At 48.1% G+C, this 24,515-nt stretch overlaps 11 protein-coding genes across 11 annotated transcripts; 6 read left to right on the top strand and 5 right to left on the bottom strand.

Moving 5' to 3' along the window:
* Positions 1 to 210: 210 nt before the first annotated feature.
* On the top strand, positions 211 to 2,698 carry FSUBG_8383 (exonuclease VII small subunit domain protein; the record flags this gene model as incomplete). The annotated part of the gene is made up of 4 exons (XM_036686786.1): positions 211 to 470; positions 533 to 1,017; positions 1,079 to 2,412; positions 2,486 to 2,698. The coding sequence occupies 4 exons, from the start codon at positions 211 to 213 to the stop codon at positions 2,696 to 2,698; spliced, it is 2,292 nt and encodes a 763-aa protein (XP_036536130.1).
* A 357-nt stretch (positions 2,699 to 3,055) lies between these two features.
* FSUBG_8382 (Thymocyte nuclear 1) lies at positions 3,056 to 4,090 on the bottom strand (the record flags this gene model as incomplete). The annotated part of the gene is made up of 4 exons (XM_036686785.1): positions 3,056 to 3,345; positions 3,458 to 3,511; positions 3,563 to 3,580; positions 3,631 to 4,090. 4 exons carry the CDS (start codon positions 4,088 to 4,090, stop codon positions 3,056 to 3,058), a joined length of 822 nt encoding a protein of 273 aa, XP_036536129.1.
* Positions 4,091 to 4,351: 261 nt separating this feature from the next.
* On the top strand, positions 4,352 to 5,041 carry FSUBG_8381 (acyl n-acyltransferase; the record flags this gene model as incomplete). Its single annotated transcript, XM_036686784.1, has 1 exon — positions 4,352 to 5,041. The coding sequence occupies one exon, from the start codon at positions 4,352 to 4,354 to the stop codon at positions 5,039 to 5,041; it is 690 nt and encodes a 229-aa protein (XP_036536128.1).
* A 117-nt stretch (positions 5,042 to 5,158) lies between these two features.
* FSUBG_8380 (isoprenylcysteine alpha-carbonyl methylesterase ICMEL1) lies at positions 5,159 to 6,106 on the bottom strand (the record flags this gene model as incomplete). Its single annotated transcript, XM_036686783.1, has 1 exon — positions 5,159 to 6,106. One exon carries the CDS (start codon positions 6,104 to 6,106, stop codon positions 5,159 to 5,161), a length of 948 nt encoding a protein of 315 aa, XP_036536127.1.
* A 485-nt stretch (positions 6,107 to 6,591) lies between these two features.
* FSUBG_8379 (uncharacterized protein) lies at positions 6,592 to 8,101 on the bottom strand (the record flags this gene model as incomplete). The annotated part of the gene is made up of 2 exons (XM_036686781.1): positions 6,592 to 7,144; positions 7,200 to 8,101. The coding sequence occupies 2 exons, from the start codon at positions 8,099 to 8,101 to the stop codon at positions 6,592 to 6,594; spliced, it is 1,455 nt and encodes a 484-aa protein (XP_036536126.1).
* Positions 8,102 to 8,796: 695 nt separating this feature from the next.
* On the top strand, positions 8,797 to 11,746 carry FSUBG_8378 (NACHT domain protein; the record flags this gene model as incomplete). Its single annotated transcript, XM_036686780.1, has 4 exons — positions 8,797 to 8,834; positions 8,954 to 10,513; positions 10,595 to 11,585; positions 11,693 to 11,746. The coding sequence occupies 4 exons, from the start codon at positions 8,797 to 8,799 to the stop codon at positions 11,744 to 11,746; spliced, it is 2,643 nt and encodes an 880-aa protein (XP_036536125.1).
* A 2,416-nt stretch (positions 11,747 to 14,162) lies between these two features.
* Positions 14,163 to 14,555, bottom strand: FSUBG_8377 (uncharacterized protein; the record flags this gene model as incomplete). The annotated part of the gene is made up of 2 exons (XM_036686779.1): positions 14,163 to 14,309; positions 14,367 to 14,555. The coding sequence occupies 2 exons, from the start codon at positions 14,553 to 14,555 to the stop codon at positions 14,163 to 14,165; spliced, it is 336 nt and encodes a 111-aa protein (XP_036536124.1).
* A 968-nt stretch (positions 14,556 to 15,523) lies between these two features.
* FSUBG_8376 (murein transglycosylase) lies at positions 15,524 to 16,558 on the bottom strand (the record flags this gene model as incomplete). Its single annotated transcript, XM_036686778.1, has 1 exon — positions 15,524 to 16,558. One exon carries the CDS (start codon positions 16,556 to 16,558, stop codon positions 15,524 to 15,526), a length of 1,035 nt encoding a protein of 344 aa, XP_036536123.1.
* Positions 16,559 to 19,061: 2,503 nt separating this feature from the next.
* Positions 19,062 to 20,197, top strand: FSUBG_8375 (RSB1-integral membrane transporter; the record flags this gene model as incomplete). Its single annotated transcript, XM_036686777.1, has 3 exons — positions 19,062 to 19,293; positions 19,368 to 19,675; positions 19,751 to 20,197. The coding sequence occupies 3 exons, from the start codon at positions 19,062 to 19,064 to the stop codon at positions 20,195 to 20,197; spliced, it is 987 nt and encodes a 328-aa protein (XP_036536122.1).
* Positions 20,198 to 20,915: 718 nt separating this feature from the next.
* On the top strand, positions 20,916 to 21,791 carry FSUBG_8374 (nacht and ankyrin domain protein; the record flags this gene model as incomplete). Its single annotated transcript, XM_036686776.1, has 1 exon — positions 20,916 to 21,791. One exon carries the CDS (start codon positions 20,916 to 20,918, stop codon positions 21,789 to 21,791), a length of 876 nt encoding a protein of 291 aa, XP_036536121.1.
* A 462-nt stretch (positions 21,792 to 22,253) lies between these two features.
* On the top strand, positions 22,254 to 23,356 carry FSUBG_8373 (uncharacterized protein; the record flags this gene model as incomplete). The annotated part of the gene is made up of 3 exons (XM_036686775.1): positions 22,254 to 22,706; positions 22,860 to 22,985; positions 23,048 to 23,356. 3 exons carry the CDS (start codon positions 22,254 to 22,256, stop codon positions 23,354 to 23,356), a joined length of 888 nt encoding a protein of 295 aa, XP_036536120.1.
* Between the last annotated feature and the right edge of the window lie 1,159 nt (positions 23,357 to 24,515).

The raw sequence follows: 24,515 nt of genomic DNA, 5'->3' as shown, positions 1-24,515 counted from the left end.
AGAAGGACCTTACGATGTAGGAAATAGCTGAAGTCTACACCCTACCATAACTTGCGAAAGTCTGGCCTGGCTCTTCTCCAAGTATAAAGAGAACAGGTGTTGCTCATTAAATTCACTTCCAACAAGACTTGAATAACCATCACTACCCATCACTGCATCTTTTAACTTAAACTCCAAGAAATCATCTTTCTTCATTTCCCCAATACTACCATGTCTGCTGCTGATCTTGCCAAGGTTGAAGCCGCTCAACAGGCCGTCTTGAAGAAGACTCATGGTGGCAAGGCAGGAGCCCAGTTTGTTCAGGAGGTCAAGGAGTCTCTTCTCTTTCAGTACAACTGGAATGAGCTTCTTTCCGCAGCTCCGACTGCCATTACTTTGGTTGGTGCTTGCCATGTTGCTGCGGCTTCACCCGAAGCCGCAGCTATCAGCTTGGCTGACGCTGTCCCATCTGGAGGATTCAAGTATTTGCGGTTTGTCACCCTCCCCTAGTGCTTGGGGTATCCTGCGAAAGTATCGACCTAAACATCTCTAGTGTTGCCGTAAACCCTACTCTCAGGGCCTGTCTGGTATGTGTTGCCTCAGAAGGCGACAAGGCGTTTCGCATTGCGGGAAGTAACATGTCAGCTATCGCTGGCACGTCTTCTGAGCTCATACAGACCGTCGCTCGCACCGTCCAGGCCATCCAGGGTCTTCCGGATACTCAGCGGAACTTGACGAACGAACTTACGAAGCTGCGAAGGATGTCTAACAATTGCCTGAACTACGCTCAGGAAACCGAGAAGGCCTTTGACACCTGGCTTTTAGCTGTTTCTGAGTTCCATCAGGCTTCTGTTCAGAAGCATGGTACCACTGAGAAGGAGTCGCAAGACAACCTGTCGGCGAAGCTCCAGGCTGAGATTGAGGCAAGCTACACAAACAAAGAGCTTGATAAGGCCGATAAGGCTGCTGAAGAGATGAAGAAGTCGCTCGCCAAGCAGGAGAAGGCCTTTCAGGCGGCAAACGATGCTGTCCCATCTGGTAGGTGGACTTGCTCCCGCCCAATACTGTGACATGCAATGCTAACAAAGTCCTTTCGCAGCTTGGGAGACCTGTGCCATGGGTGCTTTAACTGCTATCACCTCGGCAGGGCCGTCACTTATTGCCCAAGCACTGCCTGCCATCGTCAATGCTGCCAACCCCATGTCTGCTGTCAATGGTCTCGTGGGCGGGCTGGCTCAAGTTGGTCGCCAGGGTGCTCTCAACGCTCCCGGCGCACCGCCTGTGGCCCAGGCTCTTCTCGGAGGTGATCAAGGCTCTCAGAGTGGTGGAGCAACTCTGCAGTTCAACGACGCAACTCCCGATACTGACCCTGCATACGTCGCTGCTCCTCTCCTTACTCCTTTCATGACTACGCTCTTGACCTACCTTACTGCTGGGGAGGGCAAAACCCCCGACTGGTCAAAGTTCAAGGACCAGACATCGAAGCAAGGATCAGGTACCGAGGGCCTTACTTGGCTCCTTAGCAATCTCCAGATGCAGCAGAAGTCTGCAAAGCTAGGCAATACTGAGCCTAGCACGGAGCTTTCCACTGCCTTCGACGCTAGTATTGCTATCGTGGAGGAGATCAAGAAGGAAGTCGCCAACCAGCAGAAGCTGAGCTCGGCAAAGACAGATCCAGCTGCTATCAAGAGGTGGCAAGACACAATTACCAAGGCGAAGCTCACTGTCACTAAACTTGAGGCTACAGCCAAGTCGTTCCCCGGCTCTTCCTCCAACGCACCCAAGTTGAACAACATATCCATCGATAAGAAGGACAACAGTGCCGTCACTGCCGCCCTTAGCACTGCTACTGAGAAGCTTGCCCTCAATCAAAAGGCCCTTGAGACCGCACAGGCCAACTACACCAAGGCTGTCGAAGCTGCTGCGGAGGTTCAGAAGAGATTGACTGGCATTCAGACTAAGCTCAAGGGTATCGAGATTGCTGGCGCAGCCCTTGAGCGTGTCAAGGAGATCTTGATTGAATGTATTGCGATCCTTGTTGAGCTCAAGGTTCAGATCAGCAAGCTTACTACCTTCTTCAATGCTCTCTCTACCATGGTCAAGGTCATTATTGACACCAAGGTAAAGAACTTCGACACTGATGCTACTGCTATCGGTCAGGAGGCTTCTCAGAGGGGTATGCTGAAGCTCAATGATCTTGATATTGAGACCATCTACATCTCAACCCTGCAGATCAAAGCCTATTTTGATCTCCTCCAGATGATATGCCAGATGTATACAACTGTGCACGCCCAATACGTCAGCCCGGGACTCGATCTTCTCACGGAGCTAAGCAAAGTCACCAAGACTGCAGAAGAGATCGCTCCCAAGCGTGATCAGCTCAACAACTTCACGGATGCTGCACATAAGGCTATAAATGAACTTGTTGCCCAGGTAAGCATTTGTACCTTCTTAGGGGTCTCTATCTTAATGAACACCACTAACATCCACTGCTTCCTCACAATAGAAGCAGCAGGAAATCTCAGACGGGCTCCAGAGCCGCATCGACGCCATTGCAGAGCAGACAGATATCCTGCACAAGGTCGGCGTTCCCATGCCTGCGGCTGGCATCATTCAGGCCATGAGGACTGGCGGTGAGGTAATCCAGGACGCAGTGAAGGACAACCTGCCCACTGGTATGCGTGTAGAGCAGAATGCAGACGCAGCATTCGACTTTTGAGTGGAGTATCCGCGATATCAGATAGGCTAGGGTTGAAGACGAATACAATCTTTTCTTGAAATTCAAATTTAACTCATCATGAACGTGAGATTTAAGCGTACTCTTGGATACGTTGCTGTGATTCACTTGTTAGCCTATGTGTGAGTATTGCGAGATCTCCGCTTAAAGCGGAGCGTTCCGCACGGCGGGATATCACACAGGCTCTTATTTGCATGCTGCCACCTTGTGATTTAGGCTATCAGATGCCAACACATTAATTAGTCGTCACTTGCAAGGTAACCCTAACAAAAACATTCCTCATTCCAAGCCGCACTACTACAGACTGCCCGTGGTACTGACCATCCATGCATAAGAGCATTACTTCTCACCCTCATCATGCTTCAGCCCAGCATCCTTCGCCTTCCTATCCGCAAGCTCACACAAAAACCTCCACTCATCACCACTGACTTTACTCACACTTAATCTCGACTGCTTAAGCAACTGCATCATCTCCAAAGGACCTCCAGGCTTTCCCAGCTCGCGAAGTTCCTTCAGACCAATAGGCACCGCGAACTTCTTCCTGAACTCCACGTGGACCAAGTCCCAGATGGGTTTCTCTCTGGTGGACTTGGGATCGTAATATGGTGCGCCTGGCCGACGAGCGGACCCTAGTAATGTTAGATAAGGGACATGAGGTGACGGGGATGGGGGACTTGCTGTCTTCTGAGAATTCTTTGACGATTTCCATTATGCCGACTATGCCGGGCTCTTTACAGTTACTGGCGTAGAAGAAGGCGAGATCGCCGGCGTTCATGTTTCGCATGTTATTCCGAGCTATGAAAGGTCAGCCTCACTTCAGATTATCTACTGAGCTTGAGTTCATACCAGCATACGCTCGAATGCCTATATCAAAGTCAGTCACCGAGATTTCTCTGACACATTGAAGAACATACCATCCCATCCTTCGGGCTCTGTCTTTGCCTTCAAGTCATCAATAGAAAACTTGACATCAACGCCATTCTCAATACGAGTCTCGGGCTCTGCTTTCATGAGCCAGTACCACTGGCCATCGTGCTTCGGAGCATCAGGATTAATTGTCGGGATGGAGTCGATATCTGGGTCTTCAGAGACACCACGAGAGCTAGACTGGGCAGATTCCTGTTTCTTGGCCGGCTTCTTTGCCTTTGGTGCTTCGGGCTCCTCAGTCTTTGTTCGTTTGGGTTGTGCTTTCTGCTTGTCTTGCTTCTTTACAGTCGTCGTCGCCTTGGCAACCTTCTTGGGCGGGCTTGCTTTAGCTGGGGGAGGCGCTTCAGGCTCGGGATTTCCTTTGGCAGCTTGTCGAAGAGATCTTCGCTTCGGTACAGCTTGCTCTGAAGCGTCGGCCGTAGGCGCACTTCTTTTTCGGGGTGGCATGTTGGGCTGTGAGTGTGTTGAGATTGGCTCCGTTGAAGGCCTGAACGCGCGACGCGTCTAAGTTGAGGCTTGAGGTCTCCGCACAGCCACAGTTTGCGCCACATCATCAAACACCCTGTACAGAAGCCCTCAGAAAGTTAAATCTCTCAATAGCTACAGTCAATGCTATCTTAAGGCCACTTTGACATATCCATCCTTTGCAGAAGGACTTTAACCCAATAATTCTTTTTTCGGGGCCTGAATCTACAACTTCTCATTCCTATGTTCCAAATCCGCGATGCGGGGTCAGCCAGCGAAGACGCTGATTTCATCACTGCAGCCTTTGACTCTTCTTTGCCATTTCTCTCCGAGACCGGCAACACTGGTCAATGGGGAACAATTCCGTTCTCTCAAAGAGATGGCTTCTTAGAAGGCACCCGGGACGATATCACACAATCAGAGATCTTCCGACTCAGTAGCCAAGGTCAACGGCGACGAGTTTTCATCGCAGAGATTGAGGAAACACCCTCTAGTGAAAATGTCGTGGATCTTTACCGCCGGAAAGATGATCAAACGGGCCAAACCTTTGTCTCCGTGGGCGCTGCGATGATTCTCGACGACGAATTTGCAAGTCACATACGTTCTGTTCCTGTCCTGGAGCCCTATATACCCACTGCCGAGAAACGTGGTGGCTTTGTGTTTCTGGACTTTCTTATCGCAGACCATCGCGTACCATCAGCTCAGCGTAAAGGTGCTGGGCTGGCACTGCTAGAGCATGTCAAAGCCTACGCGTGTCAACATGAGAAGCTAGCCATTTTCCTCGACTGCTGGACAGGAGGTACAGACAAGCTAGTCGCGTACTACGAAAGCGCTGGCTTCAGTCCGGTGGCAGACTTTGAGTATCATAAGAGAAATGGGGATGTATGGCCTGGTAGGCTATTTCGACTTGATTTGGCACCTACACTAGCTTGATTCATGATACTCGTGATCTAACAAACGGTCGATAACGCATAAGTCTTCTTAACCACGTTCGCGGTGACGCTTCTAAGAGAGAGCAGTATTTCCATTACTTCACAGTCGTAACATCATTTACAGTGGAACATATTTCCTCAGCCAGTCCCCCATAACCCCCGTCGCAGGGTAATCCCCATCCCCAAGCCTCAACAACATCTTAAGATGCCCCTCAAACCCCTCCCCCTCAAAAACACGCAACTCCACACTCGTCCCCGCCGCCTTGAGCGCCACAGCCAACTCAGCCGCCTGCCGAATGCCACCTTTCCTCTGACAATGCAGCAGCAGAAACGCCCCCGCGTTCGGTGCAGCTGCGTGATGCGTCGGCGACATGTCCTCCAATTTCTTTGGGTCGTCGCTTAGTCCTTTGATCATATTTGTGATTATGGGACCAGTGCTGTCGGAGAATTCTGCTAGCGCGTTGTAGTTTGAGCCGTCGAGAGCGATGACGCCTTTGAAGACGGAGATGCTGAAGCCGGACTTTTGAGCATAGGTTGGGTCGGTACCCAGTAAAGTGACGACGTGTGCGCCTGAGCTGTGGCCCATGAGAACTACACGCTCTGCATCGATGCCAAGCTCTTCAGAATGCTTGATCAAGTACGCCATCGAGTCAGCGATCTCTTGCACCTGCTCCTTCACAGTGATCTTTGGGATAAGCGTGTAATTGATCGATGCAAAGGCATAGCCAAGGTCGTTCAGGTAGCTGACTTTCTTTGAACCCGTTGAGTCGAGATAAGTACCGATTGTCCAACTCCCACCGTGGACATACACGATAACAGGGGCCTTGGTGGAACTTGAAGTCGGTTTCCAGAGACGAAGGCGTTGAGCTTCTCTTTCTCCGTACACAATGTCTGTTCCGCCTTGAGGAACGTCTGAGTTCATTTCAGCCAACAATGCGTGTACTCTGTCCATGTTGATGTCATCGTTGGTGTCTTTGTATATAGAAATGCCGGTGACCTCAAGTCCCCGGGCAGCCAAGTCCTGAGGACTCAACTTCGATGCGCTGGGTGTCTCTGAAGAAGTCATTGCTGAAGCTCTGTAACTTTAGAATAAGAAGAGTGAATTAAGTAGTTTGTGAAGAAAGTCAAGGTCAATTCCACTGCGCAAACCAATCTATTCATAGTATTTCCTCTTCTCCACTTTGTTCAAGGTCCGCGTAACATCGCAACGTAAGAAATCCAGCTACCTAAATAAATCCAGATGCCTGGTCAGGCAGACGCATGAACCAAACAAAGGGTCCTTACTCGACTTCCAAATTCGGTGTGGCCTGGAGCGGTTTCGATTTGCTTATCTCCATCCAGTTGCCGTATACCCGGGGTCCCTGGAACAAGTAAATCCACCAAACCAAGGCGTCAATTTAGCCTAATCCATCTGCGATAAGAACCTCCAACGCGTATAAAACCAATGGCGTGACATGTTTTCTCTGTCAGCCCGGTATCAATAACAGAACAGTCGAATAAGCAATTTTCGTCAAATCCAACCAAACTCCAATCATGTCTTTTCATCTTTTCTCAGCCCTGCATCATCAGGATGCTCTCAGTAAACTCAATCACCGAGCGAAGCTGCTGTAACTGCCCGCCCTCGAGCAACATAAACTCCTGATGGTTATTAATCATCTCCTGCGAGAAATCACAACCATCCTCTCCCGGTTTCGCATCAACGCCCAGCTCATCCTGAAAATCCTGCAGATGCGATGAAATATGGCTCAAGACATCTGGATCCAGCGTCAGGAATTGAGCATACGACATGGTCTTGCAAGAAGACGAACCCATGTCTGACTCGATCCAGTCTGAGGGGTTGTTGGTCAGCGCTTTTGAGATGGCTGTGGTGATGCGCTTGAGGGACTTGAAGACTAGTGGATCCGACACGTTTGGCAATGCGGAAGAGTCTTTTAGTCTGGAGAGAAAGATGTTTATCATGACGAAGTGGTCTTTCATGGTGTAGAGCTCGTCGCGGATCTGGCGGACTTTGGGGTTCGGTGGTTGGTATGGCTTTTTGTGAGGTCGGTCGGGCGGTGCTGCCGGGGGGAAACCCATGTGCTTGGTTCTAAACTCGTCACAGTCCCTAGAGCATGTCCATCAGCTTCAGAAGATACTTGTTTGGAAGAGGGTTGACTCACGCTTTCAGAATGGGCAGAAAATCTGTAAAAAGATCCATAATGTCTTCTAACGCCTCGAGGCCCCGAGCTAGCTCCAAATTGGCATGCAGAGGGATATCTGCCGCTGTTAAACGCCTGTCAAGATCTGCTGGTGGAGCAACACTCGAAAGAGTTTCCTGCGTTTTCAGAACAACCTCCTTCAGCGTCGACAGGGCTTCCCATGTATCGGGGTTCATTGGAATGTCTATCAAGGTCATGTTGGAGCCCTTGGCAGCCCAGTGCTGAGCGTAGACCTCAAGCATCTTGCCAAGGTCTGCTGTTTGTGCGCAGAGCTGCGTGCACGTCGAGCAAATCAAGCTCATGGTAGAGATTGCATTTCCTCCGATGTCATTCGCTAGCTTGGCAACGGCGCCGAGGGATACAGTGGCGTCGTGGCAGGCCTGGTGATAATCGCTGGGATTCGGATGGGAGGGTGAATCACAAGGTGCGCTGGCCTCCACGTCCGTGATCTGCTCATCGCGTTGTGGCTCAGGCTGCTGCCGTTGAAATTCAGGGAAGAACTCGACTGTGCGATCTTTTGGGGGCAACTCAGGCAACGGCCGTGTAGATGGCGACGATTGATTTGGTGGATCGACATGGATTCTTGCATTGGGGTCTTGCGCGGGGAATGATTGCTGTGCCTGGACGATTCTGGACTGCTCGAGGGCGTTATCTCGTAGGCGAAAAGCGAGTTGCGGGTGTGATATGGGATTCGATGGGCCCGCGTGGGATGACACGACGACGTGCGTCGGTAGTGCAGGGATCTCTTGCGGGGAAGGGGACGGGGATGGCGACGACGGCCGTGAATCGAACGAAATGACGGATGCAGCGCTCTCGACTTCAAGCCAGTCGTCGGCGATAGAATCTCGACGATTCTGTGACATTTTGGTGATGGTTTGATACAAAAGCTCACAAAATTCGATGGAATGAAGGGGAACTTTTGATGGTTTTGAAGGGGAGGATGAAGAGAGTTGGGGGAAAAAAGAGTGTTGCCTTTCAGCCTGGATTAGGCAGACGTCGCGGGTTGCATCGAGGCTGCGGTGGTCAGCCCTGTAAAGTTCACTCAAGCCATTAGGTCAGCAGTTTGCCTGGCTCATCTTTGGAGACGGGAACCCATTTTGAGATACAACTTCCATTCAAGAGACACTATTCGTCCAAGGAATATCATGCGTTTTGATACTGCCAATGAGTAATAGTATTGGGGAAATGGATGAGTCAGTAATGGAGTCACCTTCAATCCAGGACAGGCAGAATTATGTCCTTTGCGGCAATGACGCTTGTTAATTGGCCTGTTTAGGATGGACATGCTTCATCACCCAAGAAATGCAACAATATCATTTGGTAGGCGTCAGGCCCTTAGAAGGCTCATGCGCCATTGACGATATCAGCGCTGCGATATTGGTAGCGCGTCGTCAGTCGTGATCTAAAATTAGTTAGCGTCTTGCATGGAGTCCATCGGTTGATTCATAGCGCCAACCTTACGAGATTCCCGCTTTAGTCCCTCTAAGCCAGCACTACATTCATTTCTCGGAATAATTATTGTTATTGTAATTTGCTTCATCGCTTATTGGGCATCGCCATGTTTGTACGACATTGGGTAGCATTGTGGCTTGCGGGGTAAGTCAGCCCAACGAGGCTCTTACCTGAGGCCTCAACTCAAAACAAGCGGTCGGCGCAGGTTAACTTTCAACTCACCACCGAAATCGACCCTGAGCATTTGGTACACCGCTGTGAAGTAAGCTTCTCGAAGAGCACGTCACCCGAACCAGCAGAATGTCGGGCCTCGAGCCACTGGCGGCCCTGGGCCTTGTCTGCAACGTCCTTCAATTAGTCGAAGTTGGACTCAAAACAGCCACTCTCTGCAAAAATGCCTATCGCACTGGCGAGCCTGATCCAGAACTCAGCGTTCACGCCCAAACCCTCGCAGAGACCGCTTCGAGTTTGACTCAGTCGCTGGAAGATTCACAGCAGCCTCTCAGCTACGATGACTCGAGACTCTTGACTCTAGCTCAGAACTGTCGAGATGCCGAACAAGAGTGGAGGAAGAAAACTCCAGCTCGCTTCCTTTCTCAACAAAGGCCTCGCAAACGAGCTCGCGTCGGAGCAGTTCTTCAAGGCATCGTCAACAAGCCAGAAATCGATCGTCTAGAAAGTCAGTTGCAGAAAGCCAAAGAGTCTATGGAGACAGACCTTCTTGTTGGGGTCTTTAAACGTCTCGACATCTCTCAGGTTGAGACAGATGACCTCCAAGACAAGCTCCAGAACCTACTTCAGGCAACATCTACCAGTGAAGCAAAACTTCATAACCTCGTAAAAGCACAAGTAGCCCTGGTCAATACGCAGTTATCAGACCGCATCGATCAAGCCGAAGCATCTGCCAAGACTCATGTGACAGCAGAGCTTGCTAGTCATGAGTCGAGACTGAAGTTACACGCCGACAAAGGAAAAAACACTATTCTGACAGAAGCTGAAGCGACTGAAAATATTCGGAGAGAGAATGAGGCTTATGAACGACTCTTGCGCAGCTTCCAGTACTCCGATATGAATCGTCGACGAAATGAGATACATGCCTCCTATGGGTCGACCTTTAACTGGCTATTCGAGGGGGAGTTTGAGGATGATTATCCGGAATCAGAGGCGTCCCAATTCTCCTTTCAATCAGACCCACAATCAGACTCCGGGTCTGAAAATGAGGCAGACTCTTATCCTCAAGAACTGGCTCGCAGCAGCTTTTCGGCATGGCTCAAATCACCCGAAGCCCGTTATTGGATCAGCGGCCATCCCGGAACCGGAAAGAGTGTTCTCATGAAGTTCATCATGTCCCACGAACAAACAACGGATTCATTGAGGGAATGGCAGCCTGAAGTCCAGATTCTATCTCATTTCTTTTGGAAGGTGGGCAGTGCAATGCAAAGTAGTTTCAAGGGCTTCTTGTGTTCTCTCGTCTACCAACTGTTCTCTTCGGATAAAGAGCATGCCACGGGCTGTCTCGAACAGAACCCCGATTGGTCTCGTAAGGCCGGACCTGGCGATTGGGACAAGGATGACCTCCAATCCTTAGTTCACAGTCACGCAAGGCAGTCCGCTCGACCTTTCTGCCTTTTCATCGACGGACTCGATGAGATTATGGATGATGAAGGTGTAGGGACCCTAATCGACTTTCTCGATACTCTGGAAGAACCGCCACGTTTAGTCAAGATCTGCATGTCAAGCCGTCCAGAATCAGCCATACGAATGCGGTTGGGCCGGAATGCCGACATAAAAATGCAAGATTTAACACAAAATGACATCGAGCAGTACGCACGGGCTAATCTGAAGAAGGAAGTTTCTCTGACAAACTCTTGAATGTGTATCGAGAATCTTGCAACGTATATCAGCTACAAGGCGGAAGGGGTATTTCTCTGGGCTGTTCTGGTGACAAAATCAATTGCACGTGGTATCTCGAACGGCGACTCAGAAGAATTTATCCAAAGAAGGCTTCGGAAAACTCCCAAGAAGCTTCACGAGCTATACCTTGATATGTGGATGAGGCTAGGCGAGGACTCAGATCTTTATCAGCGTTCGACTGCACTCATCTTCAAGATTGTCCTCTTCAACTGGCGATCAGCCCAGAAAGACAAAGCATTTCATTTCCCACTATCCATTTATCCAGGTGCAATATCTATTCTGGAATTGATATTGGCCTCAAGTGACGATCTGTGGTCCACGCCTGTTCGAGAATTTGATAAGCTCTCTGCCACAGACCTTGAGCAACGGTGCAAGGAACTATTGACCGGGTTGCCATCCAGAACGGCCGATCTCTTTAAATTCGTTCAATCTAACGGCCTCGAAATATCAGATGAGAAACAATGGGTTGACAAGTCACACTCCTATATGATTAGTTATGACAATCTACGGGTAGAGGCAGTTCATCGAACAGTCTTCGACTTCCTGATCGAAACAGACGATGGAAAGAATATTATGGAGCACCATAAGGCGTCTCAAGAAGAACTTTTCATCAGACTGTTTAGATCGCATCTTCTTCGAAATTGTCTGTGCCCCCGAGATCGATACACAAACGCTCAGAACGAGGAGGATCGCAATTGGTTGTCAGAATGGCAACACCTAGATAATCAGCTCCAGTTACTCTCATATCACACCGACATTATCAACGGTTCGACTTTAGTCGAAATGCTAGATCTTTTATGGGCCTCTTTTATCCAAATGACTAAAAGTCTCCCAACACACCCAGACCCACGTTCAGATATTGTCAAGCGGGCATGTAAGTTGCACTACTTACTGCGCATTGTTCCTAGGGGATTCGACGATTATATGAGAGTTTATCTCATCGAATGGGAGAGTACTCGACAATTCGATGCGCTTTACAAGGTTCTAATTGCTTGCCTTAAATCAGATACTTTCCTTTGTAGTGACTTTGCATGGACCGGAAGGCAACGTCTTATACAACGCATTCTTTCGATTCTTGTTTCTCATAGATTCCATATTTCGACTCCGAGTGGTCAGCAACTAAGCAGCGATACTTTGGTTAAAGCCAGCATAGCGTGCTTTCTTATCTCTGCCGTCAATACTTTCCGACACTTGCAGTGCCAGACCTACCCCACATCCTCTTGGGCTCATAGAACTAGCGTCATTCTCAGAATGCTTAGGGACTTCCGTTCTTCATTATGTCTCGGAGATCACATCCTTGTTACATTACACGTGAACGAAGCCTGGATGGGGGATCGACCAATGTTCAGCTGCAGACGTCACCGAAATACTGAAACGGCCATTTACGTGGAAATCAGCATGTCCATGCTTGTTCAGATCTTTTTGCAACAAGCAGTGCAGGACAGTACAACTTACGACCGTCATGAAATCGAAGATGCCCTCAATCTGAAGGATTGGCCCCAGACTATAAAGTCAGCCATGCTAGGTGTGGGTGACTACTTTGTGGAACTATCTAGCACGGATGTGCCCATTTTTCAAAGGTACTGTCACAGGCGACTAGTACCTGCACTTTTCAGTCGACCAATTGAGGACTTGGAGGATACAGAATGGTGTAAGGAAAGATTAGCTGAGGCTCGGCGCGATATAAAAGAAATGAGTTGCCGTGGAGCAGCACAGGTTCATGCGGCAAATGAAACAGAAGCGTGGATCGGTCCGAACGGGATGAACTTCAACCTTTGCAGCTCTTGCGAAGCAAGAGAAAGTAGTTAAGGCTATAGGTCACATTGCTCTGTTATTTAGTAACGCTTTTTACAAGAATACAATCTCGTAGAGGTGCTCAAGAGCATGGGCATATCATTTGTTCTCGACATGTATACTAGTCAAATCAAATATTGCGGGACATCATGCGTAACCACCTTTGACTAGGGGTGTTACCTCCCTTCAATCATCTTCTAACATAGACAGTGTGGTTGTCAGATCCTGGTAAAAACCACTCCAGCCATCTGGTAAACTTCCACTATCAGACGCCTCGCGCTGGCTCTCCCCCGAGGGTTCCTCTTGGAAGATGCTAGTAAGTTTCTCCTACGTTTCAGAAGAAGGTTCCTTAGACACCATACCCAGATCAACTGAGTAAGCACTAAAGAACTCTCGACTCCTACAACTTTCACCCTGAACCTGTTCTAGTAGCCGCTGTATAATAACTACTAAAGGAACACCCTATCGCCTCGTCACGACTATCCGGTTATCCACTATGCCACTGGCAAAGGGCATGTAGTGGGCTAGATGGTGATAGCCGCGTATTCAGAGTAGAAAGTAAAATCGTAATTCATTGCTGGATAAACCTCGTGGACATGATTCACACGGCACTGTACACCTGGAAGTTCAATGACCCCCCAAGCAGCTGCGCATGTCGCTCTTTCAGCACATTTATCTCTTATGTCCAGCCTACTTTGTGAGGAGTCGTCCGATTCCCCATACAATTGCATGCGCTGAGCCATACTGGCATTAACTTCCTACGAACGACGTCCCACTTAATCCTTTGCTAGCGTACCTTAGTCAACGTCATATTCATCAGGGACGCCGCTACCACAGCCGTGAGACAGTCAATGCCCTTCTCATCATCATAGATCCGTAAGGCCCCTTCCAAGAACTTGGTAGGTAAGGTAGCGGCTATCGGTTTACAGTGGGTATCTTTATGTGGACCTGGCAGTTCTCAAGACTCACAATAGCCCCAACAAAAAGAGCGTTGGCCAGTATTCTAGAGCACAAGTTGGTCTCTACATTGACCAGGTCATCATATAGAAATGTATCGGTGTCGAAAAGGGTCGACCAGGCCTGATTCGTGTTGAGATATAAGGAGATGGCCTCCGCAGCGAATTGGCTGCTTATGAGGCTGCTTGTTTCGCCCGAGATATCCATATGATGAAGGCGAGAGTCGATTAAAATACAGTTCTCAACGCCAAAGGATGTTCTGTCTAACAAATCATGCGGTTGGACCACTGTGTTAGCCGTTACGCTCTAAACACCGCCGAGGAGAAGGTTCGATAGCCCCAGGTCTTCAAATATGTTGGCGTTCTGTAGCTCGATGCTGAGTAGACCTAAATCCAGAAAATCTGCGCCGACAAGAGGGCCACGCTCACGTTGAGCTTTTGCTGTGAGTTTGCGTAGCAGTGTCCTCCTTTCTGGCGGAGCCATCGTAGCTAGTGCTGCGGTTAGATGGGTTGCCATAGGTCAGATTTGTGTGACGGGAGGCTTTCCAGCCAAACTGAATCAGAACCTGAGCCTCCTCTGCTTCTTATTGGCTGCTTTCGATATGTATATTCATCACTAAATACGGCTGGAGAGAGACATAGGTTATCACACTGAAAGACAATAAGACAGGTTTTTCCATAAAATCAAAACAATGTAACATAGGGCGCAAAGTTCAATTCTTGGAGAAATTACAATAAAGGAATTGACAATATATCCACAGGAAAACTAATACAAAAGTGGACCTGCCTTCCATCAGGGCTCAAGAACTTAACAGGGAGCCCAGTAGTCTGCAACAAGCGAGCACACAGTCTTAGTCTTGCACATGCGGTTGTTGTAGCCCGGATAGTAGCCCTTGCAGAAGTCGGCAGTGAAATACTCCGGCGTATAGTCTGAATACTTGTCGCTAGGGTAGCACTAAGTATCGCGTTGTTAGCAAAGCATGACATTCCAGGGGCCACAAGAGCGACTTACAAGCTCCCCACCGTCGACTCTTTCGGCGCGGCCGCGAATATACCCGCAGTAGCCGTTAACCTTGGTTTTACCATCGGCGTTGATGCAGGCGCAGGCTTGCACCTCTCTACTCGCAGTCGCGCCAGGGACTGGTGCAGGAGTGGCCATGATGGCGGGGATGGCCAGAGCGAGGGTAAGAAGGGACTTCATGATGATTGATTTTGTATGTTTGCTGATAGTACTGAAGGAGTGCGATTTGCATTCAATAGAAGCGCTTGTAATAGTGACACGGTGAAAAAGTTTAGTGTTGACAAGATAAGTATTCATGTTAAACGATATGATGGACACCGGCTTGGCAAGAGGTTTATTCAGCTATTAAAGAAAGCTATAGTAACCATTACAAAGATATATTCAATACTGCTTTAAGCATTCTTCTTATAATACACCTCATAGTTTCACTTACAATGCCTCATTACATGGATGACTCTCTTGGAATAAACCTAACGAGATTGCACCGTAACTCATTTCTGGCAGGCATAAACCGCAGTATATAAGTGTCACATCATGAGCTCGTTACTTATTACTGATAGAAAAGCCAAAGCGAGTATGTAATGATTAACTGCCTGCCACCGCACCTTACCGCACCAATTAAAAGCTTACAGAACAGTCCTCAAAGGCCGTCAGACATCCGAGGGCGCGGGGTTATGCATACACAACCTCGGTCTGATACCACGCCAGGTTTACAATACAGAGTTGCATTATAGAACAGCCAGAATTAACTGCATTTCTGAATACGCTAAACCCAATTCTCCAAGAATTTTCAGGACGGCAAAGGGTCGATCCGTCGTTTGTCATGTTCTATTGAGGGTCCGGAGCGAAAATTGAGTTGCTCGGTATAATCAATCGGATCATATCATGGCTAAATAAGCAATGCTTGTTGTGAGTAACTGGTCTAAGAGTATCAAAAAAAGAAAGATTATTGTCATGTATCATTACTCGGTGCATTTAATATCACGTCTAAATGGGGTCTGAAGAGTGTTTGGATTTTATATTGTACACGAGCTTGACTTCTGCAAGCACATTCACTATTATCTACATATAAAATAAGCCTGACCTTTCAAAAGATCAATCTTCCTCCATCAACACATCCAGTTTCTGCCATATGTATCTCAGATAACTTAGAACTGGCGAGCGTGACGGCGAACCTTCTTGGAGGCACCGTTCTTGGAGCGGAGCCAGTCAATGAAGGTGTCAAGAGTAAAAGTCTTGGGGAGAGCACCATCCTCGGAACCTTCCTCCTCAGTGACAGGGGCCTCAGTGGAAGGGACCTCAACGGCCTGAGTAGCAGCAGCAGCGACAGAGGTGATGAGGCTGGTGGGCGCGACAGGAGTGGGGGCAACGGGGGTAGGGGCAGAAGGAGCTGGAGTCGAGATGGTTCCGTTGGAGGGGGTGTCAGGGACAACGGGCTTGGTGCCAGAAGCAGAACCGTACAGAGCAGGTCCAGGAATCTCGTAGGTGGTTGAACCCTTGTAAGGGTCGAAGAGAATGCCAGGCTCAGAGTCGGTGTAGAGCTCAGTGGTCAGGGTACCCTCAGGGTTGTCGGTTCCAGAGCCAGTGATGTCAATGTTGAAGCACTGGGGGTAGTTTTGAGCACCATCCTTGGAACCAGCACCGTGAAGAGCAATGATCTCATGACGGAAGACGTAGCTACCTGCAGCGAGAGTCTCAGGAACAGTGGTAGTCCAGGTGTTGTTGTTCTTGATGAGATCGGCAGCAGCCCAGGTTCCATCCAGACCAGCAGCATCGATCTTGACCCACTTGAGAGTAGCAGGGTCAGCAGAAGTGCACTTTCCAGAGCACTTGGCAACGTAGGTCAGAACGGGACCAATGTGAGACTCGGGCCAAGCCGACCACTGAAACTCAACGGTACCACCAGCCTTGACGGACATGGAGGTTTTACCAGGAGCAGCCTTCTTGTGGCAGGCAATGTCGGAGGTGCCATAGTCGGAGGGGGGAACGAAGCCGTTGTCGAGGTTCTCAGCGGACCATGCAGCAATGGTGGGGATCTCGCCGCCCTGCTGAGCCTTGTAATAGGAGCTGAGGTCATAGCCGGCCTGGTAGGTTCCGTCGACCTTGATACCAGTGACAGTTCCGTGGGCGAGGGCGACGGAGGCGAAAGCGCCAGCGAGAGTAGCAGCGACCTTGAAAGACATGTTGATTCTTTGAAAAGAGAGAATTGGTGAAGGTGGTGAGAAAAAGTCAGGTGAGAATTTGAGAAAAGAGTGTAATAGACCAGCTTCACACAGTGAAGAGAAAGAATGGAATGGAATGTAGAAAAAAGAGTGAATGCACTGCACTTGAGATGAGAAACTAAGCTGAAGAAACACAAAACAAGACGACAAGAGTTTCACGTTTATATATGTTTCTTCACCATATTTCGTGATCGACCAGCTCGTTATCGCCCGCCAAGAGTCATCTCATTTCACAGTGGTGGAAAAGCACGTCGTCTCAGCTTCGTGGAGCCGCACGCCTTTTTCGGATAAGGCCCCGGCCCCAAGCGCGCGGTAATAGGCCCAAGCTCCAGGGACTGTTACAGCTTCAGTTGGACATTCAAGGTTAATTGTTTCTGACTTGGCTAAGTTCATCTGATGTCTGGGTAAGATGCACGTGGAAGGCCTGAGACGTTAATTTAATAAAATTTCCGCCTATCGAACTAATCGTTTAAGCTTATTTCTGGGTCCTGCGTCTGTTGGTTGTTGCTGACTGGTGCTTTGGCGGATTTTCGCATTGGGCTAGTCAGGGGAAATGATGCAATCCTGTCTTCTGTGGTTTCGTGTATCGGAATGTGGGAGTTCTTGGAGAGACACTGTTGAATCGCTTTATTCTGACAGTGGGTCTTCCATGAGAAATTTTAAGCACTCGATGCCAATCAACAAAGACTCAAGGAAAGGTCGTTAAGTTCTCTGTGCTGATGTACGTTATAAGCCAAAAGTCTCAACTGTAAATGACACTCAGCTCACAACTCATACATCAAGTAAATGCTGCAAAAAGCTCCAATGCCTTTGCTAAATATTCCTGCGGTTCTGAGTCCGAAATTCTTTCTTCAAGACTTGTGCAGCCATTTGTTGTTGAAGATCTACGTTTCATCGCCAAGACTGTCGGTCATCAATCTGATCGCCCCTAAATCTTTACGCGGGTTGAGTCCTTGTACGCGGTTAACCTGCCCCTGTACCCTGTATCTGTCTTCTCACCTGGAACACCCCCTAGCTTGGCATCGCAAGGTCTGGAAACGAGACCCCTGATTACTGGCGACAATCTATTCACCTGTACGGAGTAAAATTGACCCTCATATTGGCATCCCTTCAGATACTCCATATAAGAACGCAGAATCAGTACCCTATATCGTGTTGCTTGCAGTTAGTTAAGACTCATGGTTAAGAGCTTAAATCAGCAGAGAACATAATACATTAAGAGAGATAACCTAGAGGCCTAACATTCTATGTTGCTTACGCTTGAATGTTGATTCAGTGTTATATTATTAGTAAATGCAACTGATAGTTCTCATTCGCAGATGTGATTTGATAGGGGATTGTAAGATAAAAGAGATGTACAGCTTTGATAAGGCGTTCCAATGTTCCCTCTATGTGTTGCTCAATGATATTTACAACTCTCTCTGCTGTAGCCGACGTGCGGCTTTCTATTGTGTCCTGACTAAGCGGTTATGATAAAATAACTTTTATAGTTAGACCCCTGCATCGGAGTTCGGAAGATGGACTCGACAAACCTTACTCCAAGATAGGTCTTAACCTAATGATAGACCAAGAAGCGAGTATTACACAAAGGGTTTCCGGAGAATACAGAGATCAGTATGAAGCTGTATTTATAGCGGCTGAATGCCTAAATCGTTCAGCATTCGACCCGGTATCTGGGTGACGTATTTACTAGATGTCAGATGTGCCGGCTTATGGCGCGGGAATTGTCTTGGCCCACATAAACAGTCTCCTTATCTGATCAAGGTTAGACTGTTACGTCAGAGACATTCAGCTTTCGCTGGTTTTCGATGTCCGGCGCGGAATGTGACAGAAGAGCCTTCCATCGGGTAAATGGGATATTTTACGTTGAATGCGAAAAGCTTATATTGCATAAATACCGTGGTTGGTGGTTCGAAACGTCATTAGATAAGCGGGACATTTAACCAAATCATTTTTCCAGAGCATTGTACGGAGTACTGATAACTTTCCACAAAGATATCATCGGTCAGTTCGCAAAGCGCATGTCTTGAGAAAACAGATGTATTTTCTCTAATCATATGACTTTATGTTTAATTGAGCAACTCAGCAAGTTTTCAGTGTAACATTTGAAGGCTTCTGTTTGTATACGGATAGTCGGATCCAGAGCCCTTCTTCAACCGAGATTCGGGAAGTCCGGAATTTGTGTCTTAAAACTTTATGCCGGTTTTCAAATATAACCTCAACGTCCAACTGGTTAAGAATGGACCCCCGCGGACACCGGGTGGATAATGTCATGATCAGTCCACATATTTATACCAAAATGTCTCCCATTATCCTCCATTACATCCTCATGCAAGCAACATCCTCGCTAGCGAGTAAATACATTGTTTACAAGCATTATTTTGCACCCTAATTCAACCACGACTTCACTCCATATTTCTCGAAACGATCTGGACCGAAACAAAACCAGAGCCACCTTTTCGAAATGTCCAACATTACGGATGCGTCGGAACCGCTCACCCAAGAACAATACGATAAACTGAGGTCAGGATGTCAAAGTCTGATAGAAGGGATCGATACTTCCTACGGCTACGTCCCGACCCTGGGTGCTGGAATTGCCTTCTGTGTTCTTTTCGGTCTGAGTCTTTTTGGCCACTTTGTGCAGTTCGTTAGGAAACGTCGATGGACATCGCTTGCCTTTGGAGTCGGAGCCTTGAGTATGTCAAAATACCCTTCCAGGATCTCGAGCGCAATCAAGAAGAGGATATACGTTACTGACACTATCAATTAGCTGAAGTCATTGGTTGGGCTGGTCGAACGTGGTCGAGCGAATGTCCCTACAATGACAACGCGTTCTTGATGCAGATTACAACTCTCATCATCGCCCCGACCTTCATCACGGCAGGACTCTACGTTATACTCGGCGCTCTCATTAATCGTCTTGGTCGTGAATCTTCTGTGCTTGGACCTAGAATGTACGCCATTGTGTTTTTGTCATGCGATATCATCGCTCTCATTGTACAAGCTGTTGGGGGAGCTATGGCCTCTACTGAGTCGGACAAGATTGACGGTGATACAAGGCCGGGAACAAATATCATGGTAAGCTTCATAGTCTCTTTTTTCTTTTTTGGTGGGGAAACGAAGCGACAGTAACTAATTAGAATGATGTGATAGGTCGCTGGTATCGTCTTCCAGATGGCAGCCATGGTGGTTTTTGCTGTCCTGGTTATCGACTTTCTGAGGAGAGTCTTTGTCAAGAGATCTTACTTGCAGTCGAGGAAGCAAGGCATGTCCGATGGTAATGCTTTGCCTAAAACTTATACTTGGCTTTTGGCTGCAGTCTTTATATCCTTGACCATGATTTTCATCCGAAGTATCTACCGAACTGTTGAGCTTCTACAAGGCTGGAGTGGTTACCTGATTACCCACGAGGGATACTTTATTGGTTTAGATGGTGCCATTATGGTTGTGGCTATAGCGGTTTTCAATTTCCTCGATCCGGTCTATCTGCTTTGGGGGCAGGATGATAAACTGGCGTCATCTCTTGGACAGAATGAGCTAAGGGGGGCGGGAGATATCAGTATGGAGCGCTGGGATGAGTCTACTATAATGTCTGACTAAGGCAAGGAATTAGCCTCACAGATATCTAAAGGGAATAGAGGTACTTAAAAGGTTTATACAGTATAATGGTTAATTATATTATTATTAATAACGTCAGTCATTGTTCTGTCTCGTTACACTTTATCACTGCTTGATCTTATAACTCGAAATAGGCTGCCATCTGAAAACCTCAGTTTCGACCAATCTCTTCTCTATACGTATCTTGCTAGCTTTGAAAAATGGGCTAACTACAGCACGACCTATTGACTGTCGATCTGTGAGTTGTGTTACAATAACTACGCGATCATTGGATAAGAAAAGCCCTCTTCGCCATGCATGATTCAGTTGACAGCCCAAGCCAATCTCATTTGCTCGAATTTGCTAGGCGCGAGCAGGGGTCTTTCAGCTTGTTCTACGAGTATGCAGTGTGAACAGAAGCCAAGGCGGGGTTTATCTGCTTGCATTGGCCAGCTTCACGAGAAATGTCGCGGTGTCCGATTTTGTGCAAGATCAATTCCCTTCTTTGTTTCCCCTTCTGTTTTCTGATTCTTTTCATCTACGAATCCCAGTTTTGTTCTCGCTGTACCCGCATCAACAATTCTCATGTCTTCACACCAGTATTGGTCAACATATCACTACAAACTCACGTTCTTTCATCACAAAGACAGTATGGCATCTAGCAATCCACCGAGCTCCTCTGTACCCAGTCCTTTGCCGCCGCAGGTTTCTCCTCCGGAAAATGAAGCTGAAACCAGACGATCACCAACCACTGAATACTCAGTTAAGGTCGCTTATACAAGCAGATAACATCGCAGAAGTCGAGGAGCTCTTGAATCGAAACAGGCTCTTAGCCAATGCCTCCATCTTCTACGAGACTGAAAAGAGCCAACGGCCTGTAAAATGTCTCGTCCTTCCACTGACCATTGCCGCAATATTCGGTCGAGTTGCTATCCTTGAGATGCTATTGTCCAAGTTCAATACCGACGTCAATGCCCCCATTGGCACAGGAAGTCCATCACTTCATCTCGCGGCCGAGTATGGCTGGCTGGTCGCTGCCACTCGTCTCTTATCTCACGGGGCGGACATCAATCGGATTGACGTGTGGGGATGGACTGCTTTGCATCACGCATGCAGAAATGCCCGAACAGATGTCGTTAGGTTTTTCCTAGAGAAAGGGGCAAATTCACGGCTACGAGCAAATGGACGCCGCACAGCGTTCTCCCTTGCGTGTTCTCAAGGAAGCTTGCAGCTGCTGAACCTCCTCTGGAATCAGGGGCCGGAGGCACAAATCAGCATGCCAGATCTCCGAGGACATCAGCCCTTACACCATGCAGCTGGTGATTGTTATCACCGGGTCATTCCATGGCTCCTGGAGAAGCAAGCAGACATCGAGGCACGCGGGGAGATTGGCCTCACACCACTATGTGTGGCTTCCATTGCAGGATCATTCGAAGCTACTGAGGCTCTCTTATTGAAAGGAGCAAACATCCATGCAAAGTCCACAATTGAGAAAGCAACACCAATACTTTACGCAAGCCAAATGTTGAATTCTCGATTATCACTTCTGCTTCTGGAAGCGGCTGTATCCCTTGCAGATACGGACCAGAGGATATAACTGCTTTCACCGCATGCTGGAAAATAAAGGGGGTTCTTTGCAAGACTTTGTGGAGACCACCATTCTGTTTGTTAGCAGCGGAGCGAGCATCAACCACCTAAGTGTTGGTGACGTGTCGCCTCTTGTATTTGCATGTCATCAGGGGAAATCAGTGCAGGCTAGGATCTTGATTGGCTATGGGGCAGATGTCAACCAAAGCGGCTCAAGGACAGGCTTGACACCACTTATGCTGGCCTGCAAAAGGCCAAAGAATAAGGAAGTCATTACTATGTTGCTTGACCGCTGTGCCGACGACACCAAGACTAACCGAGGTGGAGGGACTGCTTTGGCAATGGTATGCCTTTTTGGTGACTCCGAAAACGTCGAAATCCTTATTTCAAGAGGGAGCAAGGTTGCTCAGCTTGATACTAACTAAGCCATACGCCATTGTTCAATGCAATGGTGAAAGGACATTTTCACATCATGCTACAATTACTAAAAACCGCGGCCTACTTTCCTTCCAATTCTATTGAAGCACCGGCGTTTGTAGACCCTTGGTCAAGTAGGGAAGACATTGGAAACGCGATTTTGGAAGGACTCAAACGCCTACAAGACCCGCCACTAGACGATTTGCATCCCATTATGTACTGGGCTGTCGCAAATGACTACCTTCCCTTGGCTAAAGAATGCATCAAGGTCGACAAGTCCAAGTCCATTCTGCAGAGGAGGAGAGGAGAAGCTAATTGGCTTCATATTGCTGCTCAACACGGTAGTTCAAAGATCATCCACATCATTTCTGATGTTGGGGCATCTGAAATGGCTACGAATCAAATCCCTGCAATGTATTTGGCAGCCAACCGTGGTAGCCGCGAAACAATCGAAGAAATTCTCAAATTAGTTCACGCTGAGGGTCCCATCCAGCCTGCACATGAAAAGGTCAGTCTCATCGTGCAACAGAATATCTGAGAACATACACCGCTTTCTGTGTCAACCTTGGGCCGACATAAAGCAGTCAGTGACCTCTTCTGGGAGGAGATCAGAAGTCTAGGCACGGTCGCCAAGGATTATTTAAGTACGCACAAGACACAGGCGGTTAAGATCCTAGAGGCAATTGCCCGATTCGAGAAACCAGGTCACGAAGAAACCCTCAGGCATTTGCTTGAACAATGGTGTGGGCGAAAACCCGACAACCAGATGACTACTCTCGAGTTGGCGGTACGTTGCTCCCAACCGACGGTAGTATGGTGGTTACTATCCAACGGGGCTTACTCTTCTAGGATATGTCAGCCTTCGGAGATACTTTCCCATCTGTTCCAGGTACCGTCCATGAAAAGATCAACAATCTCTTTCGAGACAAGCCGCCTATTCTGAGATTCATCGCAAATCCCAACTACGATACGCCACCGAAATTGCCACAATGTCAAGAAAGGTCAGAGGAGACGTTGAACTTGTATGGCCTCATCATCGACACCTGTTCCTGCGGGACGTACACAGAGAAAAAGGAGACCATCAAGAAGATCATATATGATGAAGGTCCAACGGCCATAATGGGCAAAGAAAAGCATCATCCACCAGCGGTTTCGTGATTTCAAGCAATCACTCCCAGGATATCAAGAGGAGCGACCGCTGAGTTGTTCGAGCCAGCCGGCCCGCGATCTGCTCTTTCGCTGGATCCATTTACCTGTTGCTGAGGTAGGACACAACTTATCCCCATCAATTGCTGATGCTGACGATCTTTTCGTGAACAGATGCATCTAATGAGAGTAAGCTACTAACACCTCGCTGTCACATACATGTCACTCACATTGTTGTGTACAGGACCTCGCCAACCGGTTATCACACGACTCGGGTGTTTCAGAAATGGACCATGAGCTTATGATGCAGCATTTTAACTCTAGTTGGACTGAGTTATCTGCTGGGGGGAGAGGGAACTACATGAAACCGCGATGCGCTGTACGTACTGGCACTATCGCCATGTTATTTCCGAGTCGCGAGCCCCTAGGTCAATATTGTTGACCATGTGCAGATCAGGTATCCTAACCAGCCACTGAACAATTCTGTCGGCGGACAGAGACCTAAGCAGCAAATGTCATTCATGGCTTTATACGTATGTTATACCTTAAACTCCTGAACCTATAACTGTATTTACAGACTGACTTTGATTGGGCAAAGATGCCATACCTCGGCTTCGGGACCTATGAGAACAGTAGCGGTAGTCATCAAAGCTCTGCTGACATACAAAGAAAAGGAATTGACGAATCCATCCAAATCCGCAGACTGAGACATATCAGCCACAGGCGCATCACCTTGGATCAGTACTACTACTCGGTGCTCACCGCAATAGATTAACTTACTGCTTGATCTGCGCCAGAAACAAGCCAGTATAAAAGAAGCCGAGTTCGGCAGGATCCAAGCCAACGACTCCGCGCGGCAGTCTAACAGCATACTCATTTTCACTATAGTGACAATCATATTCGTAAGTGGCACCGGCAACAATTAGTAACTACCACTTACTATGGAGCACAGCTTCCGCTGTCATTTCTCTCATCTCTCTTCGCGCTCGATGTCTCCAATTTTCCCCACGAATCTGGTGAGCTTAGGTATCAAGGATGGTGGCTTTTCCCCATTCTTTGTAAGTCTCACGTATAAGAGAAGTTAGGAACCAATGCTGACTTTATCAAGCAGTTGGTATGACCGCTATCGTCTCCGTACCAACTATCATATTGGCGTGGAAGATCAATAAAG

Source organism: Fusarium subglutinans (genome assembly GCF_013396075.1).
Source record: "Fusarium subglutinans strain NRRL 66333 chromosome Unknown NRRL66333_c0000114, whole genome shotgun sequence".
NCBI classification, from domain to species: Eukaryota; Fungi; Ascomycota; class Sordariomycetes; order Hypocreales; family Nectriaceae; genus Fusarium; species Fusarium subglutinans.
This window is presented reverse-complemented; position numbering and strand designations above follow the sequence as displayed.